This window comes from Lepisosteus oculatus, chromosome 13 (assembly GCF_040954835.1).
Source record: "Lepisosteus oculatus isolate fLepOcu1 chromosome 13, fLepOcu1.hap2, whole genome shotgun sequence".
In the NCBI taxonomy this organism is placed as follows: Eukaryota; Metazoa; Chordata; class Actinopteri; order Semionotiformes; family Lepisosteidae; genus Lepisosteus; species Lepisosteus oculatus.
This window is the reverse complement of record NC_090708.1, coordinates 19802828-19824344: the sequence shown is the minus strand read 5'-3', so window position 1 is coordinate 19824344 and position 21517 is coordinate 19802828. Positions and strand designations below refer to the sequence as shown.

At 38.3% G+C, this 21517-nt stretch overlaps 1 protein-coding gene across 3 annotated transcripts in view; it reads right to left on the bottom strand.

Annotated features, from left to right (window-relative positions):
- Nucleotides 1–15307: 15307 nt before the first annotated feature.
- Nucleotides 15308–21517, bottom strand: part of fgf12a (fibroblast growth factor 12a) — an 85902-nt gene continuing 79692 nt past the window's right edge. For all 3 annotated transcript variants that reach the window (XM_015361564.2, XM_015361561.2, XM_006637872.3), the window contains one exon: nucleotides 15308–18198. In XM_015361564.2, the coding sequence (XP_015217050.1) occupies nucleotides 18083–18198 (116 nt within the window). In that variant the 3' untranslated portion in view covers nucleotides 15308–18082. The remainder of the gene's footprint in view (nucleotides 18199–21517) is intronic.

Below are 21517 nucleotides of genomic sequence, written 5' to 3'. Positions count from 1 at the left end.
GATTAGAGAAAATGCCATGTTTCTTTTGTTTTGCATCAGCTTATTACTCTCTCTTTTCTCTTTTGAAATTGTCTTCCCCACAGGGCAGCTGAGACATAAGAGATTTAAAGGGCAGTGACATGGTGGTAGAACCAGTCATACAGTATGTTCATTTATAAATTGCTTTTGCTAGTTTTCATTTCTAAAGTAGAAAGACAAAGAAACTATTTTGGACAAAATGGTGGAGGCTCCTGGATGACTCAACCTGGCAATATTTGCTCAGAGGGCAGCTTGAGCTCAATGATCCAGATGTATCCAGATTGAGTTTGGATCACTGTGATCTGGATTCCATCTGGCGATGGACAATGGGCAGACAGACTTGGGATTAGTCATCTAGGGGTACCTTGACTGGGTGGACACCTGCAGGCATGCAATGACCTCATTGAGAGACATCCAGCCCCTCCAATCAGCACAGCCTCTCCTGTCAGATATTGCTAACCTTCTAACATGGGCATGAATATGATAAACATGGTCATATCCACTGGGAGCCAGGTCTTTTAATTTAATAAAATAATTTATTATTCAAAAATACTTGTCTAAAGAAGCAGCTTCTACAGTATACTTAACAATCTGGGGTTGTGGCCCAGGCTAGGGTGATATCTATAATAGGGTTACAGTTCTGATCTCAAACTTACTCCTATAAACTTTAATTTACTATGCCATCAGTGTTTATTGACTTCATGTTCCAGATCAACAACTAAAATTGAAATACAAACAGAGTTGTTTATATGCCTGTTATAACTTTTAATGGGCATTTGAACTCTGCCACAGGATACATTTGGTTATGGACTGCTCAGGACCAGGTCCAGTGCATCCCCACTGTCTAAAGCACTTACGTATGGTCATCTTCTGCACCCGAATCAGATTCGCACAAGAGATTCTTACAGACGGGACACTGAAAGGAAAACACCCTGTTACGATCCCTGCCTCCCGGCAACAGAGGAGGCAGAAGTAGGCGTAGCCCCTATCCATCAGTCCACCTATCGGTTTTCCCATTCACCACACCCCCGTCTCATCCTACTTAAACACCTGTCCTTCCCTACCTAGTTGCTCAGTATTGGTTTTCCCTTTTGAGCTTCCTGGTTGCGCTACTTCTACCCTGTGTTCGTCTTGGCTTTTGGTTTGCGGTTTTTCCCTTTGGACTTCGGCTTTTCGGATCTCGGCTTGGATTGGTTACTTTCGCTCTGTTTTGGATCACTGGCTACCCCTGGATTCTCGGATTGCTCTACGGACTTCGAATCTCGCTTCGGCTTCGGTACTCGTTCCCTTTCGGATATCTGGCTTCCCCTGGACTCTCGGCTCGTTCCTATGATTACAGCTTGCTTTTGGATTACGGCTTGGCTTTGTTCGCTCCTGCAAGTGGGTTCACTCACTGGGTCGGTCCCTATTACCGAACCCATAACACACCCATGATACCTGGAGCAGCTGGCAGAGATTTTAAAGAGCTTATTAAAATGAATAAACACAGATCACAATACAGACTCTGGGGAAAACTTCTAAAAATACACAGCAGCATGAAACAAAAATAACAGACCGACTTCACAAGCACATGCTTCTCACTTCCACTGATACTTCAAAAATCTTCCTGTACAACATCAACACATACAGCACCAAGTGACAGTCTGCAAGTCACTTTTGGTTTTTATGTTCGTATTTTGGACAAGATCCTGGGATTCTAGATCCAACATATTGGTCATCTCTCAGGGAAAACTGCATGGTCATCTTCCCTCTCACTTTTTTTTTTATTCACTTCCACCAATAACTAACCAATGCTTTCACGTCCACTCAGCCTGGTTTCTTATACTCTCCAGTACTGCAGGCATTGGAGTATTCAGCTAACTCCTAGTCTCTCATTTGCTGCCTTCACTTTAAATTAAAGCTTAATAAGCACTACAACAGCTCTGTCTCACTCTCCACTAAGCACTGCATCTTCACTGGCAATCCCTAGTTCTTCCCCATTAACTTTTGTCTATAAACACTCTTTAAATGAACACTCACACCCCTGTTACAGCAGCAGCCAGTTTGTCTCTCATCACATACTCACAGGGAGTATCCAGGACTCAACTCGCCATCTAGACTCTTATCTCACACCTACTATATAAAAGGAGCGTTCACTGCTATATTGAACAGTGAAGCCCACTCCCCTTAGGCCCCAACACCTCAATTTAAAAGCATAAAAATTCCTGCAGTACAACTCTCTTTTACCTTCACCTAACAAACTAGAATCAAAACACAGAGAACCTTTACCTCCTACTAGGTCTTATAAAACTCTTAATTAGTTCAGAGGCGTGACTAATTCCACACAGAGTCTATCCCTCCCTTCCCTCATGTGGAATTTCACTCTCTAAGTACTAATTACTCATTCAGAGCAGCTGTGTCTCACATTGCAGATTCTCACAATTATTAGTCAGCCATCGTGACTCTCTTTTCTGTAACACCTGAACCTATTTTTATTCTGGCTAATCATACCAGTTCTACCAACTCACACAATTTATTAATCTCTAATTGCTAGCAATTAGCAATTACAGTAACCATACAGATGAACATTCCAAATCATGTTCAATCATTTCCTTTTTACAGATGTTTATAGATATACAGAAGGCCTGTTAAAGTATTAGTCCAGTGAATGTTCACCTTTAGAAAAGCCTCACGTAATAAGAGACAATTAACAAATTTCTGGGTTGTCTGTTTCTGTCTGTTTTTAGTAACCACTTTGTTGGTTCGGTTTGGAAGCTCTTAAACTCGAATATATGAGAAGTATGGTGATTCGTCAAAATGTAGTCCATTTTCATGCTGTAGGCAAGACGTTTAACTCTTTTGATGTTTCATTGTCTGTTACCCTGAGTATTAAGACCTTCCTTTGTTAATGTCATTATTCAATAATGTTCTTCAGTTATCAGTATATTACCATGACAAAGTGATGGGACATTTTCATTTTTAGATTAGGGTGGGGGTACACATCTCCTACTGGGCAATAGGTCACCTACACATCATCAAGAACACCATGGATACCAAAGGATTCATCCCATTATCGAATACTGATTACAACTGTTGTCAGGGACAACTGATAAGTTCATCTTCCATGAGTTTTTCCTCTAGAAACACAGATGAGACAGATTCAATAGAGGTATTCAACTGAAAAAGAAAAGGAAGTTTTCTACAGTATGTTGTACACAAAGTTAAAATGATTGAAGAAAGTGAAGTGTTGACTTTCCCTGTTTATTGTAATATGTCTATGATAAACAGTGAATGTCTAAGAATTTAATTTCCCAACTGCAGGACAAATGTAAACATTTTGTGCAATATGCAAAGATAAAATATAATTGAAAGTACTTATTATAAAACTGTTAAGTACAAAGTATTAAAAGCAGAACAAAAGCTGGCTGTCAGAGCATGTGTTGATTTTACAGCCAGAATTGCAATAAAATGTTTTTTTCTTTTTAGAGATCCCCTATTCATAGATCCCAAAGACCCCCAGGGATCCTGTAACAGGGCGACCTGTATTGGCCTATAGAAATGGGGTTGAACCACCAGAGGATAGTATTGAGACCCAATAGCACATTGCTTGCATTCCCAAAAGGAAATTAGAGAATTCCCTGCACCTGGGGATGACAGTTTTCCATAAAAGCACTCACTGATGAGACAGAAGCTGTCTAATCAGTTCTTCACAGTCACTCTGGCCAGTGAGATTGTATCACCTCAGGGTGAGAACCTTTGAGAAAAGATTAAAACTACTCCTTCAGGGGTAAAAGCAAGGTCAAGACTTACCTTACCATGTTAGCCTGCTGGTAAGAAAGAAGATGAGGGGGAACAGATTGGTTGGTTTAAATGGGATCAACAGAGTGAGGCATTTCCCCTGCTACCAAGTTCTGATATGGAGTTAAATGAGCACGTTTAGGTGTAGCTACAGAGTAGAGAAAGAGGAGTAACATCAGGGTGGCTCTATCCACCATTTAACCTCCCACAATAGGTTAGTTTCATATACAGGTCCTGTGCTGTGGTGCCATCAAAGTGGGATTTGTTATATTTGGTGTTAGCAGTGGGATGCCTTGCAATTCAACAGTCATAACCCCAGGTGCTGTTATAACCACCTATTGTACATAGTTTTTACCTAGTTAAAGTAGGTAGTTGTGTCAGCATGCATAGGCTGCAAAGGAACAAGTTAAAGGTTTATTCCATGCTGAAAAAAACAACGTTTTGGCTGTGGAGCCTTTTTTGGGTGTGGTTGTGACAATGTTATTTGTCAAACCCAAAGAAGGCTACACAGCTAAAACGTTGTTTCCTTTCTTCTCTTTTCAGTATTGTTTTTACCTGTCTGGTTAAAACTATGTAGGTGGTTACAACAGTGCTGATTCAGGCTATTGCTGTGCAACAGGAAACAGCATCCAACAAGAGACTAATAAAAATCAACAGGAGGTGACCGCAGCCTAGCTGAAAGCTACCAGGATCCCCCAAAACAGATTAGATGATCAGTTAGCCCAGAGTCCTGAGAGAGAGGGAAGGAATTTAGTCCTGCATGTCTGGCACATGTCCTACAGAAAATGACCACAGGCAATGTTATTGAAGCCTATCTAGTGGAGACTTAAGCATACTGTGGGAAGACCAGGCTGAAAAAAAGCTCAGAAGCTCAGAAAGAGTATCTTAACCTCGAAGCTTTGATGCATCCCAGTATGGTTTTTTAAAACATGAGATCTTGTCTAGAATGGAAGTCATTTCCACTGTCTCTTATTTCAGAATTGGAGTTAAAAGTCCACATTCAGGAGCAACTACAGGGCAGGGAAGGAAGTTTCTCACTGGGAGGTTTCCTCTGCTGTTTAATCTACCAAACTAGGGATTTCTTTCATGTGCAGGTCCCCTGCTATACTACAATCAAAAGGGGATCTGTTACAGATTCCCATACTGCTTGGCTGAGAAATACTGATGTGTGGCAGACATTTCATTAATTTTTCACACTATCTTGTTCCTACAGATAGTTTGGGATTTAGCTTCTGAAGATATCTGTTCAAAACTGTACTCTTGTACCTTTGTGTTCACTGAGCTACTGTAGTCATATCCTTCTGTGTGTTATTGACAGCTGTAACTGTGCTGCAAAAACAAACCAGCACCAGAAACAGCAGGGGCATTTTGTCATATTTCAGCCTCTTTCAATTGCTTCAGTTCCTAGATGCATTTATAGCAAAAGAAATACAATGGAGGCAAGCTGTGCACAGTACCTTTACTGGGGCCAGTTAATTCTAATGACATCGGCTTTGTATCAGGCCTCCGAATGGTATATTGGAAATGCAGTGATGGATTGCCTTGTATAAACATGTCAAGTGAAATAAATAGAAGTTCTGTCATTGTCTAGCCTTCCTGACTTTTATACAAAAAGATATTATGTCTCTTCCCCTCCATAACAGAGACAATGCTTTTATACATCCAATTACTAACAAAGTGCAGGCTATTTATAAAAGAAGTGAAGATGTACATACTGTACAATTTGATACCTGAGCACTGTTATGATAGTCATTTTTATGAAAATAGTTACAGTTAAATGTAAAGGATGCAGTGGCTTTGCTCGCAACCTTTTTAAAAATCAACAAGTTATTTCTGTCCTTTCCAAAAAAGAAAATGACAGCCAAGAGTTACTGGTAAATATAAGTGATGGATTCTGCTCATATCCTCTAACTGTATCCTTGACACAGAGCTGAGTGAAAGAGCTGTTGTGTTCACAATCTACATGACCTCAGTGAATCAGTCAGCGATTGTGCTGAGGGGAGCAGAGGGGGATTGATGAATGAGTGTGCAGATTTGCTCGAACAGCTCAGGTTCAGACATTAGTAGGTTTACAATATATTATATGCTCATAAGAAGGTATCTGAACTAAGATTGCAAATATTTTGTTTCTGTTTCTAAAATAAAAATGTTTGGTTTGAGGAGATCAGAATAATCTGCCAAGTTCTACCCACTACTTCAAATTTATTCCTAAAATCAATAATAGCACATTTTAAACTATATAAATCAACAGTAAATTCAGCATAACAATGTAGAGTAAGAAATGGCAAAACTGTCTCCCTGAAAATCTTAAATTAATATTCAGAAGGGTATTTCAAAATTATTCTCATCAACAAATTGTATTTAATTAAAAGTAGCAGTCTACAGAATCTCAGTGATGCACAGCCTTCAGCAGACGGCAGCATATTGAATACATCAGCCTCAAACATTTTAAACCCAGGGGATGGTTTATGTTTGCTTCAGTGTCTTAGATGTTAAGAACCCTGCCATATTGTGGAGGATGATTCTTGGAATTCATCTTGAAAAGAGTTACAGTACTAGCAAATAGCCTGTTCTCATTTATAATCGTTCATACATTGTTAAAAGTAGTTCACTTCAAATACAGTATATCAAAAACGAACCTTTTGTAATACTGTTTGTTTAGGAAGAACAACACTGCTTAAATCAAATCAAACTAATCTTGCACATGTACTGTAGATACAGTACAATGTCACATCTTTGTCACCTTATCCCGGTTACTTTGCTGGGGTCACAATTCACAAAATTGGACCTCCTTCACAAAGCACCTTCAGTAATACTATATCGTATGTTTAAATATATTTGACAACCTTAAACTCAAACAATATTAAATGGGAATAAGATGTTTTATTCAACTGACTACAGGTTTCAATCATTTTCAGAAACATTGAAACACTACAAGCTCCACAGTTCCTTGCAGAAGAGTTAGCATCTCTCACTAATATCTTTGAATGCCCCATGAGAAGGAGCTGCCAATCTCTGTCTCACTTACAGCCAAGAAAACTCTGCCTGTCTGATCTCAACGGTACCCATTCTTCCACCGTGCTATCTGTCCTCTACCACTGGGGAAATATTTGTCGCACTGAGATAACAAGGGGCTTGAACTCACAAAGTCCAGATCATTGATCTCAACCTGTGATAAGAGTGAGCATCTTTTCTGTGCTACTCCTACCCCTGTATACCCTAAGAGTTCCTAATCAGGAGACTCATAACCTAACATGAGCAGGTGTGCAGTGGTGACTCTGTGTATGACTGAGTTACAATCAAACAAAATACTCTAAGTTAAGGAAGTTAAGTCAAGGAACTACGCATTGCCAGATCCACCAGGCCTGTATGATGACCATGTCTGGCCCATGTACATGAAACATAAAAACAAGATTTTTATGTGCAAAAGGGGAAGTTGAAAAAAACACTTCCACATCCCAATAATAAAAAGTACATACAATGGAGAAAAACGCTTAGAAACAGGTATTCTCAACCCAGGAGATGTCCTTTAAGCTAATTGTACAAAATGTCTGAAAGTGTTCTCAAGCTACTGTAGGTAAGTCTATGACCATAATCACTTGTTGGCTGTCACCAAGATAGCTTCCTCCTCTCACTTTCTCAAACAGCCGATTCTCTCCCTGTTTCCAAAGCACTTTTCCTTCCCTATTGATGCATGTCCATGTGTGACCCCTCACCTCGATATTCAGAGCCCTACACATAATTGTATGAGGGCTACATTGTACTGATTGAGCTACCTCGGCACTCTTGCAAGACTGACTGTGATGACATAAAAAATGTAAAAATGTTTTACAGTTGTTTATTACTATCCCTATCACCATTAGGGTGTTCAATCACTTTACTAAAAAATGCAAATGGTTGTTTTGATGTTTTGGTCAAATCTGATTTTTATTCAATAGGGAAAAAATCCAGTTGCTGGATTTTTGGCTTTTTCTGTCATTTATACATGCATTTCCCACAACACTGTTGTTTCAATTCTGTTCCTTCATCAGACAGGGTAATCGTAATGGGACCAGAATCTGTTTTGTCTGGTGATATTGGGTATTCTATTTATTCACAATACCACTTTAGGAACTTCTGCCCAATCTGAAAAGACTGATAGATTGTACAGCCATTTCTTTACAAGAGAGCAGAGGTGCTGACTGTACCCTTCTGTAAATTGGGATACAATCAGATGTTCATTTATCCCACAGAAATCAAATGTGATTTTGTCATTTTCCTGTCCCACTTTTAGAAGACACAATAGTTCATCCATTTTCTCAAAATGTATCTGTATGTAAAAACAAATTACAGAACAATTGCTACTGTTGTAGCAGTCCCATTAGGAATAAAAACATTAATCATAGGCAAAATTAAAGATTTAAAAACGATAAAAGCTTTCTCATCCTCCCATCTTGCATATTCCTGTTATAGATTCAAGGTTTGCATTCATTCAATTCTTGAAAGACCAGCTTCAGCAAAGTGGTAATTCCACTCACCCATCACCCTTTGTGTAAAGAAGGGCTTCTTATTTTCAGTTCTTAAACTACTTTATATTAATTTACACTTGTGGCTATTTGTAACTGTGGATTCTTGTTTCAAAAGTAGAACATTGGCTTGAGAGGAAGAGGTATCTGCTGTGTTTGGAGGGCAGGATGATGAGCAATCTTACATACAGTACCAGCACTGTTTCAATCTGTATATAAATCATATCCCTTATCCCAGCTGAAATAAATAGAATCCCTTTGGACATGCAGAGCAAGTATAGACACCAAAATAAAGAAAATTATTAGAAAACACCCTCACTGAGCAATCGGAGACAGAGAAAGAAAAGAGAAAAAATGACTTGCCTTAATAAATATCAACATGACCTTTAATGTCTTCTATGAAAACAATATTCAACAGTTGAAAAAAGGCAAAAACAAAGCTTTGGTAGAATTCTTGTTTTGTTTTCTGGTCTTCTCTAAGTACAGCATACAGTATGCCCTAGCGTACAGGACATCATACGTCCTGTTTCGTCACCAACATGATAGTGTGTTAGGAAAAAATGCACATTTCTATAATGCAGTTTCTTATAGTGCTAATATTCCATTTTCTTAATATTTGTACAATCAATTATATGAATAGTTTAGGCTCGGTTAATGCTTTTGAAACCAATGTAACAATGCATAAAATTGACACTACATAGATAAATTAAAATAGTGTACATCCGCATCCCTAGTAGAGTAATAAAAGTAATGTATTGTACTGTAAGTGGTCAAGTCAGGCTAATTAACTCACCAATGATGTGTCTAAATTGCAGGGGTTTGGAAGGCTTATAAAATGAATTATCTGTGCTACAATTTTTACAAAGTATAAAACAAAACAATTGTACTGTTGATTTATCACAAAACATACTGTACAGTAATCTGTCAGCAGCTGTTGGGAAACGGTCCTAAAATATTATAGAATTTATCACCCTGGTGCTGACAGTAAAATTGCACAGCAGTTAAATTGCAGAACCAAAGTGACAAATATAACACTGGCTCAAAAATGTAAAATACCTGTGCAAAAACAGAAAATTAGATTTTGGCCATAAGGCACCTGATGTTATCATTACACATTGCATGTATTTTTTAATTTGGATTTTAAATAATTGAGTAATTATTTTTATTATGAATTGAGCTGATGCTTTTATCCATGGTGACTTGTGCAACTAGAAAACCGAAATCGTTCTACTGAAAGGGTTGCTGATGGCCTCCAGCAAATCTGTGGTCTTGAAATGTAGCAAAACGCACACAGCTGGAAAGACGTTTAGACAATGGAGCTGAAAGACGATTCTGACAGGGAGAAAACATTCTGCTTTACTTTAACAGCACAAGTAAGCAGCGAGCAGACTATGAGGAATCTAGGACGATAACTGCCAATGGCCTATAGCTCTGGGAGAAGAGCAGCTGTAGGAACAGGTGCTTGGCAGGAGCAATTCATCAAGTAGGTGATGAGCCAGCAAAGGTGTATAGTGTCCCCCAGATTTATTCATTCAGTACACCCAGTGAAAGCGGAACAAGAAACAACACACAGTGAGTTATAGACTGGATAATGTGTCACTTAAAAAATTCTAATTGTTATACCGTAATTAGAGCATGGCACAGAGACATACATATATTAAAAGTAATATTTTAAATAATTCATTTCTGGAACGCAAGGTGGTTTCATTTATTTACACCAAGTCATCATTTGGATAAAATCCCACAAAAACAAATCTAAAGTAACATTCTGCTTTTTGGATGTGCACTGGAAGCCTTCGGGTCAATACAGAGGCCCCTGAAGATTTCCTGTTTCCCTGGAGTATAAAAAGATGTTACAATAGAAAACATTCAGTAGCAGCATCGTTAAGGCCAGAGAGATTTCTCAAAACTTCAGGAAATGGTTATTGCGCTTGACAAGTTGGGAGATGGCTATAAAGGAGTCTTCAGAAAGCTAAATCAACCACCTGCCCCAGCAGTGTCTATTACTAATCAACTTAGAGCTATCACTGCAGTGGTCACAAGGACATGAGTGTATCTCAACACCACAGGCTGTGAAACAAGTGGTTTCGGAGGCAGGTGTAAATTCAAAGGCAATTACCCACTAGTGTCTTCAAGTGTCAAAAACTGCCATTTGAATGTGGCTTTTTAGCATTGCTACAAGGAAAATTCCCTTTTGAGGGCAAAAAGAGGTGACTCAGACTCTGGTGGTGGCAGGGGTTCTTTTATGTTTTGAGGTCTTTTTGCATTTGCCATTTTGGGACCTTGTCAACGAGAAGAAATTACAAGAAGCTCCAACATGTTCCAGGGCATTTTGGCCAGACACCTGGTTCTTCCTGCCAAGACGTTCAAGCTTGGCCAAAATAACGGAAATACCAGCATGCAAATTCCAGACCTCAATCTAATCAAATGTTTGTGATGCTCACTCAAGATGGCAGTTCACTAATGGAAATCAAAGGCTCTGAAGGACTTTTTAATTGGTTCTGTAAATTGGCCCTGGTAAAGTGTTAGTGTAGGTGTGTGTCTATGTTTATGTCTGAGTTTGGTTTGCGATGGGCTGGTGTTGTATCTAGGGTGTATGCTGCCTTGTGCCCAGTGCTTCCTGGACTAGGCTCCAGGCCACCATGATTCTGATTTTAATCAGAAACACCTTATACAATCTGTAAGTTCTCTTATTTGATGTTTATTAATCCTGTTTCATGAGTCGTATGAATATATTTGAAGAGAACCTTATGGAGTATTACAGCAGCCTTTGAGATGCATTTTTGATCCAGGGCCTAGTGTGATGAAGCCTCCCAAGGCTTCAATTCAAGCTTTAGTTCCATCAGTGTAGAGGTTCCCCACACACAAGGGTTGTTTCAATTTAGTTTACAAAATGACAGGCATGTGACCATTGAGATACAGTACATGCAGAAAATATATTTTATGGTACTGTATATTGCCTTTATTCTCAATATAATGATGACAATTCTGGAGCTACTGTAATTTGTCACATGGCCCTTAAACAGGGAGAGTTTGCATAAGCGTCCACATTTTGCCAAGTATTTGATGACCCAGTGTAGGTGGGTAAATTAACACTTGTAGGGTGCAAATAGCAGCTTTGGTTGTTAATGAAATTTGCCAAGTTTCAGTTGTCAATGAAATTTGCCAGGTTTCAGTTGAATCATCGCTGTGATTTCAAACACAGAGGCAGCTTAATTTGTTTTTTGACTGCCTGTGCTTCAAAAAAAAGTAGTTCCAAAAGTGAGAAGAGAAAAAATCCCTCTAATTGATATAGCCTTCTGTTATTTGGAACCCTAAAGAGATAGAGCAATTCTAAAGGAATGGATTGCAGACGGCAGAGGTGGTATGAGCAGGAGCGTCATGAGGAAGTCCCAGAAAAACTGTAATCCTGGAGTTTCTGAGTATCTGGTTTACCCCACAGGGAGGAGGATAAGCAGCACAGGAGGCAGGAGAGTAAAAAAATACGGGACAACAAAGTAGGCAGCTGAAGATAAAGTGGAGAGGATGAGAGGGATATAGACAGATGAGAGTTAAGAGGTAAAAGCGATGAAAGTACTGTAGTAGTAGGACAAGGGTCTTGAAAGAGGTGTAAAAATAGGTAAGCAGTAGAGATTGTCAGGAAAAAGGGGTGCACAAAAATCTGAAGCAAGCTAAAGAAGTTTGGATGAATTAAAGAGAATAAGCAGCAGATGCAAGGAGTTTGGCAAGGACAGATCTAGTTAACAGGGACATGGACTACAGTATGTACTGAGAGGAATAGATTGGCATAAAACCACATCATATATTTAAATGGTTGAGCTAATAGGTCAAAAATAAATGTCAAACTTATTTTGTATGATTCCAATAAATAGACACTGGATGTTCTTTTCTAAAAATCTGTTTACTTAACAATTCTCACTGAAGGAATCAGTGGCACTTCTGATCTACAGTATAGCACAGAAAAAGTACTTTACATGCAATTGAACTTCAGCTCACACAGAGGAACTGATCTGTCGTGACATATGGGTTGTAAAATTTAATGATATCCCTGAATAACATCATTAGGAACTTCCATTTCTATTTTGGCAGCTGTTTTTCAGAAGTGATCAGACTTGTAATCCAACAATTCAGCGAGCAGTAGTTTTGAAATGATTCACCAAGTATGATGTAGCAGCTTTGCAGTTTAAACGGAAAAAAGAACCAGGTTCCATTTACAGTAGGTATCATAATCCTACAGATACAATCCTGCAAGTCTCCAAAATATTTTTGACATAAGTTTAAAACCTAGAAAACGATTGCAAGAAGTCATAACACAGCACTGTCTCAACAGCCAGAAGGAACATGTGTATCAGTGTGTGGCAGGAGAAAGAGATCATTGATCTAAAACTGAATTCAAGTTGATTAGCAGGAATACAGTCACTGTAAAACAAACCTGCCTAATTCATAAAAGCAAAAATGTAACATTTCATGACTACACACAGTACCATATTTTGCAATTACAGTGTTAACTGCAGAATTATTTGATTTTAGTCCTTACACTTAGAGGTACCCTAGCTTGCAAAGGTACTTGTTGAAGACTAAATACGAGCCCCTGGTAGGGGAATAGAAAATTGCTCATTGGCAGATGGCCCACAAAATTATTGGTAAGAGAATAAACTCCACCACGTCCACAGAAGTTGGGTCTGCATGATCAATGCAAAAGCTTAATTTACAATATAAGGTTTTTATTAAATGCACGTTTACCTGGTGGTATTTTTTTCGGGATGGGTATATTTCTTCACTCCTGGATAAAGGCAAAATCACAAGCAAAATCGGAAAAGGCTGGGAAAGCAGTGGTGAATTCACACACACATGAAGAATGGCTGAGGAATCAGAATTTTGAGCAGGACAGCTCTGGTCTGGTTTAATGAGAAAGGTAGAGACATAATGAAAACATTGGTTTCATACCGGTGCTAAGAATAGTAAGATGGCCAGACGAGCAAAGAAGAAAAACATGCTTTCTCCAAACAATACCTTTTGTTTTCCCCAGTTTTTTCATCGAAGGCAAAATCAACATATCCAAAGAACCAGAGTAGCTACCTGAAGCAATTTTGAAGGCCATTCAATGGGTAGTGTTGTGCATGAATTGGAACTAAAGCCTGTCTTGCTGCAAGTACCCTTGTGTCATTAGTAAAAATGTTTCCCACTAGATATGTCAGACAGTTCTCTGGGTGTAACTGTCTTTCAAATGTTACAATTGGGGTGGCATGATGGCACAGTGGTTAGCATTGAAACCCACTTAACTGGGGCCCTGGGTTCAATTTCTGGGGTGCTAACAGCATGGAGTTTGGGAAAATTGGCCCTTGTATGAGTGTTTGTGCCCTGTGATGGACTGGCATCCTGTCCAGAATGTATCCTGCCTTGCACCATTTTCTTGCTGGGATAGGCTCCAGCTCCCCCACAACCCTGTTCTGGATAAAGTGGTTAGAAAATGGATGGAGGATCTTACGACTGAACATCCCATGTTCCTTTTAGTTCATTTCTTACTTGCTGCTTAACTTTTAATCAGCAGAAACTGTTATTGAAATACTCTTCTGTTTGTTCTAAAAATGGTCCAAAACTTAGATGCTCCCTGATCTGGATTACAATTTCTTTTTTTCCTTGAACTGACATTCACCTCCATACAAATACTTCAAGTTTTAGAATTGCTATTTATATGTCCTCCTCTAAACACACGGGTTTGGAAACATGATTATGAATGAATTATCCGAGTCACTGTTAAAATCTACACTCCAGCCAGAGCCATGTAAAGATATCAATTCTTTGACATGGTGATCCCACATGCTTTATTTGCATTGGAAAACAATGTTTGTGCTCTATGCAGGCACATAGCCCTGTCTCCCGGCACCAAAAACCTTCAGAAGCTGTATCACAGAGATCACTGGTATACATTGAGTCAAGGATCCACCCCCTCAGAGAACTTTATCACCTGATCACTTATAATCCAACAGGCCTCAGTCGATTAGCCTGCAGTCTCCTGGGGCTAGTGGCAGGGTTTGCATTATAACCAGCAACATCAGGGCTACAGCCTTCACTCTGCGCTTCAAACAGAGGTTTTTACTCAAACACTCAGGATCCCTGGATTTCTGAGTCACATCTTAACAAATACTGTAAATAAAATTAATAGTAAGTGTTGCATTGCCATTTTTACCTATGTACAACATCAAAATATCGGATAAAAGGGAACAATACACGATTGTCAATGTTGTTTTTTATAACCACATTTTCAAAGACATTTTCAAATCGGTATGAATCTGCATCTTTTCTCTTATGCTCTTAAAGCTAATTTTTTTATGGCCAGACACTGTAAGCTTAGTCTGATCTCCAGTGTTATTATATACAGTAACTAACTTCTTTGAGCTATTGTAGCCCAAGGATTAATGCAGGATTATTATCCGGTAGTGTAATAATTTTCTTAATGTTGTTTTAGCTCCCTCCGATAACAATGACATCATGTGTAGTACCTTATTCTTTTCTTTTGCATATCCATACTGTATGTTGCCAAGGGCAACATTAAAGGCCTTCTTAACAACATAGTGAACAGTAGATTCCAGTGGTGGAGGGCAGACTTCAACTTTAACAACCAAGTATTTTTTAATATTATTATTCAGAAGTAAAAAGTTCTGAAAACATTGGAAATATTTTCAAATTCTCCTTCAGTATCACAGTTCAATAGAGACTTTTTAAAAATTATATGGATGTGCTATGTTCTTTAAGGTCATGATTTGATATTTACAGTAGGTTGTTGGTTTTGGTTGACTGAGGATTTATTTATTGGGTTACAGTGAGTTATACTGCAATTTAAAAATAATTAAACTTAAATGTTTCCACACCCTGCCTCAACAGATGTCAAAATGTATGGAGATTATACTCATAGTCCTATTTTATGGCCATTTTGTAATTAAACCCTTTTCCTGCTTATTTAATAATATTGACTTTTAATTAGCATCAGGTTCTAAGAAAATGCCTTATTAAATTGTCCAGTCATATTTTAATCCATACAGCAGTATAATTTTGAACAGTGAGATTCAAAGCCATAACTGAACAGTATCTCACATTACAATATATGTAGTATTACACAAATATTAGATGCATAACACATTTAAAGAAAATAAATATCTACAGACCTTAAAATTGGAATGATCAGTTTGGTTAGTCTGGATATCATTGACTTGATCATTTGCAATTGTACAAAGATACTGTATACAGGAGCATATTATTCTCCTTTATTCTCCAGCAGATTTGTAAACAATATAGATTATACATTATATCGCTGAAATACTTTGAAGCTATAGTAAAACCAGTTGGTGGCCTATGTTTAAAAGAATATCCCAATTTCAGTTGTGAGTGGGCATTAACAGACATTTTTACCTTCAAAACTCCAGTAAAAGTCAGAAGTCAGCTGAAGTCCATGGCAGCACATTTGTTCCAGCTTTGTTGATGATAGTGACCGAAATAGTGAAATTCTGTCAATTCAAAATACAGCCTTCATTTTTACATACTCTTTTGTGGAAGAGACTGATGCGCTATAGAAATTAACCCAGAAAGAACCACTGCAATTTCCATTAACATGTTTTATTTTTAAATGATTATTCTTCATCTTTCTGCTTATTATTTATTAGTTTTTAAATTCCATAATGCATTTATGATGTGTATTTTCAAAGGTGCAAAAGTTCGCAAACCAATCAAATTTTCCAGGGTTTTTCATGTGGAAAGACTCTTCTTACCTTACAGCGACAGTACTGTGGCATTAGCAGAGGGTCTCTAGCAGGGCTCATCTAGCTTGCTTCTCCCTTTCATTGATGCTGTGATACAGTAGCTTTCTGCTAATGAACTACTGAGCTTTCCTAAGGGGTTCTGGTCAATGCTCCAACATAAAGGGTGGAGAGATGGAGAGTATCTAACACTGACATGACTTTCTATTCAACAGAAAAATACATTTTCCCTCCTTATTTTCATTCCCCAGTGGAAGACATTTGAAAAGATACAGTAATACAGTATTTTAAGACAGAATATTAATATCCTTATTAAAGGTAACCAGAGATATGTTGAATCTTCAAACACTGTAATTCTAAGGTATCAGCCTAGTAGCACCCCAAGCCACAACTATGTTCTCAATGGTATTACCCACGAGCACAGAAAATGTACATTAACGGTTTTGCAGTAGGCATTTTATGGCTATCTCATTTCTTGGGCAAGAATGTTACTTCCTGAGTTTACAAAGTTCCACAAATCAACAAGACGACACACATATCCCTTTCTATTCTAGAGACAAAGGTTTCAAAATGGCTTGATCGTAATTCACCTGGCATTCCCTATGTGTATCACATTGCAGGGTTGCCAGCCTGGTAGTTTTTGCAAACATCTTTTCATGGACTTGGTTTTCCAGGATGGGGTTGTATTCTCACAACTCCTGAAATTGGTAGGGTTAGGGTTAGCTCACTTCCTGCATTTTTCAATGTTTTTCAACTGCATTTTCCCTCTGTTTTCACTTTCCTTCATGCAGTCACAACACAAAATCTGAAATGGCTTCTTAATACAAACCTGGCTATTTTCATGGAAAACGAGAGACATTTTTGTGTATGTTTAGGATCTCTGGACAATGTTAAAGGTGGCTCAGTTGATAATGGTGCTTCCCAGGGTGCAGGACAGAGCCTGGGTGGTAATATTAGCTGCATGTGTCCAGGAGAGGGCAGGATGAGCTGGCTGGGGCTCTTTCAGCTCTCAGCAATATGGTAAGCCTTCAGCCTCTTGGAAGCTTGCAGGCATTGTCTCTTGCATGGGGCTATGCAGCCTGTGAGGTGTTAAAAGATGACTGCTTGAAAGGCGGGAGAGTAGGAGGAGTCTGTCTACACTTCCTTTTTCTCCCCTGTATCGTAACTCCGGAGAAGATATGAAAAACTGGCTATTCTATAATGGGTAAGACAAAATAACTACACTAAATACCAAAATATTAAAATAATTAAACATTAGAACCCATTTTCCAGGATGTCAGTAAATGTACAGTACAGGCATTTGGCAACCCTTTCACACTTTGACATAATTAACTACTTCAGTTCCCTTTTTTCATGACACAGGACTGCATCAAGTTTGAGACAGCTAACACTGCAGAAAGTGTTGAACGACAGTTCATTGCAAGCAGGTGATATGAGCGCATCTTTGAATCCTGCATACTTCTAATGGAACTAACAAAACTGGACTGAGCTGACCCTTACTAAATTATAGAAGAGAATGACGCACACAACAAACTCAAATTGAACAGAACAATATTGTAAACAAACTGAAGTGCTCGAATGCTGCTGTTGGTGTGCAGATTTATGTCCATATTCATACGCCAATAATCCATCCAGACACAACATATCAGCTGAAATAATAACAATAAGCAAGTGAAAGTGTCACAGCATTAATAACTTAACACTTGAAACTCTATCATGGCTTCCATTAGGCAAAGCTTAAATTCTGGAACATATTTTTGAATCTTTGTTTTATTGTTAAGAAGAGATGAACTTCCTTGTTGTCACAAAGCAGACTTTTGCATAAAATGTACTGTATATTCAAGTCCTGATTTAAAATATGTTTTTCTTTTTTTCCTCTAAAACATGTCACAGGCAAGAATTCAGTTTTGTTTTCTTCTTCTTTTTTGTTGTTGAACAATGTGTAAGAAAGTGGGAACGAGTTCGGAATCCTAAGCAGGAGGTGGTGCTGCCTGTCCATTCTGGTGCTCACGGAGTTTTGGGATCCTGCTATGTCGAGTCCTGGTTGACAACTTTGCCTCCGTTCATTGTGGGAGTCCCAGAACTTTTCCTCGAGCGTTGTTTCTCTTCGATTTCATGCAGTGACGGCTCTCTGTACATGCAAACTAAGGCAAGAGAGGAGAGAAGAAAAGGTTAAAGCTTTTGAATGGGATATTACAGCTCAGTCTGATCAAGACATACTGAACAAAAAAGTAGGAGATAAAAAAATGTGAAGGTTGTATAGCTCATTTTTCATCCCTACATGAATATTCTCTAATTCATTACTTTTACGTGTAATAGAATATACAATCCTGTAGCATATACTGTACTACTCATTATAGGATAAACAAAAGCATAGAAGCTGAAGGAAGAAGTCATGTTCACATTATACAATGCACCTACTGTATAACCACATTTAAAATAATTCACATTATCCATTTTGGCCACAATGCTACAAAACATTATTGCTCTAGAATGTTCAAGGTTCAGTTCAAAAAAGTGTAATCCCCAGGATTATTTTAGACAGACTGAAGGACCGGAACCTTAAAAATCTTGAACAGAGAAAAAGGTGAATGGACAGGAAAAGGGAAACTAAGAGAAAGTGCATTTAAAACTGAAAACAGGAGATGGCTCCTTAAAAAAAGAGGCTGTGAGACCCACAGAAATGGTCTGTATTGTTTACATAGATTCCCGCACCTGCTGCCATCATACAAACATGCTATTTTCAGTTCATATTCCAAAAGGATGTCAAGTGGGGACAGACATTGTTTTAGACCACTCGAGCAATCAGCACTCCACTATACATGATGGCCAGCAAGATGCATTTGGTTTCAAATTCTGCTTTAAAAAATGTTTTCCAAATGTTTCCTAAAGTTTCTAAAAATACTTACACTTTTAAATTAAATCAAAAGGAAATTTCAGAATGCAAAAAACAGATAAAATAGTGTTTGTCAAGTAACACATAGAGGAGTAAGCGTTGACAACTAATAGTACTAAATTCTTTCAGGTAACATGCCAATAAGATGCAGCAATAAAGGGCAAACCATACATTAAGCTTGAAAGATACAGCTAACACTAATCCTGAGTTGGAAAAGACAAAACAAACACATGAGATATAACCAGCCCTCTAAGATGACTATCAAGACTCTTCCAGTCCATTTCACTAAAAGACATAATAAGCTGCTACAATCTTACCCATTTAACTAATATTCTACGGAAACAGTGTCTATCAGCAGCATTTAAAGTAAAATATAAATAATAATCCAGAATCAGAACACACTTTGTATTTTTAAGAAATCATAGGACGCTTTTCTCAACTTCCAACTTAACAATTTCCTAATACACAGAGAGCAGTTGGTTCAGTATGGAATGCCATGTTCTCTTTGTCACTTTAAGTTATGCTTAACAACGATACTCCTCCTCTATTACTGCAGAAATGTTCTGCTACGAGAGGCTGGTATAGCTTCCTCTGAATCACAGAGTAATTTTGGTTAAAAATAAGTGGTTTTCAGTAATGCAGGTATCCTTGTTCAGAGCAATTTTCGTTTCCATTTAGTTTGCAAGTACTTTATAGTGGACATTCTGCCTCCAACTGCTTCTAACACTCCATCTTGGGATCAAGTGAAATAAAAAAAAATACCACAATATGTTCAACTTAAAATTTCAGTTAGTGTTAAACTTCTGAAAAGTACTAATTTACCTGTGTGAGTTGTTGAGGAGGCATCATGGGGAAACAAAAAAAAATCAATTTGTGATGAAGACGTTAAGGCATTGCACAGGGCAAAAGCTGTGAGTAATAATAGCCAGTCTTAGAGAGAAAGAAGGGAGAGACATTACCAATATTTTGTTTAAAAATAAAATGAGCAGAGAGCTGTTCTCGGGGATCTGCCCAAGACATTGCAAAAAAAGATTGATTATCTCGTTTATATTTATCATTTGATTAGTATTTATGTAAAGCATTAAATATTTAAATTGTGAAATAACACAAATTAGCAAGAGTTGTTAAGTCCATGGTGTGAATTTCATAGAAGCTGATAATATCTTCCATAGTGCTAGCATCATGACATTAATAAAGCCTGCACAGCAGTTTAGCAACATGTCTTAATTAAATCTTAGTTTGCTGAAGTTTTAGGATAATCAGCATTCAAATGCAAAAACATATTTTTCCTCAGTCATGCCGATGCTGTTGCAAAGCTTGACAAAGAGCTTCAGCCAAGGGGAAATACAGAAAGCTCATTGCAATTATGTGTGCAAATGAGCTCTGAAGCTCGTCTTCTGAGGGCTGGGCTGCTGGATGAAATCACTAGCCTTGAAAATAAAATGCTGCTGCATTGCTGCATCTGTTTGAGAAGCATTGCGTCTCATCTCGCCTGCTTGCTGGATATTACCAGTATAATGCACATTAGACAAACAGTACTTCATGTTCAGAATTGTGGTGTAGTGATTAGCATTTCTGCCTCACAGTTCTGGAGCCCTGAGTTCAATAACTGTTCCTGGGGTTCTATCAGCCTGTGTTCATGTGGGTTTCCTCTTGTTGCTCTATTGTCCTCCCACATCCAAAAGACATACAGGTAGGTTAATTGGCTTCTGTAAAAATAACTGGTCCTGGTGTGAGTGTGTCCATGTCTGTGTCTGTGTGCCCTGTGATGGATTAGCGGCCCCTACAGAGTGTGTCCTGCCATGTACCCTGTGCTGGTTTGGGATGAGCTCCAGCTCCCCCGTGACCCTGAACTGGGTGAAGCAGTTATTGAAAGTGATGTAATGTGATGATAATGTTCAGAATTTCAAAAATGGCACCAGAACAGGCCCAAATTGAATGCATGTATGTGCTGATTCAGTGGGTTAAACCCACAGCCTCCCCTGCATGAGAAAAAATAGGACGATTACACTGAAAGTGCACTTCATTACTCATATTCAAGGAAGAAACAGATACTGTATGTCAAAGGACCCAGTAACCCGGAGATTAGATCAAGGAAGTGTGAGCAATATTTTGCTGTTTCCCTGAATATAGCATTTGTGGATTGATCTGTACTGCATGCTGGCTTCGAAGACACATGGATCCCACGTGGTTTACCACCAGTGTGAGATTTTGGCACTTGGCAGGAAAGCCTCAAACGGAGCTCAGAAAATATCACAAGGGGTGTTTTATGGGTGGATGAGCGAGTGAGTAGGTGAATTAATCACAGTGAGAAAAGTATTTAATCAAAAATCAATAAAACAAATCAGCTAGACTAGGGTTGTACTAACTGTTCTTATATTCAACCATGGGTCAACTGGATCAAATACATTTTACCTTCAGAACAAGAAGGTCACCTGTGCTAATATGCACTGCAATGCATGTTTAAGGTTCTATACAGTATTTCCAGAATTTTTTTTATCAATACTTTACTGCTCTAGGTTTCTAATGGCAGCTGCATATATTAGCATATCTTAAAAATCTTTCAT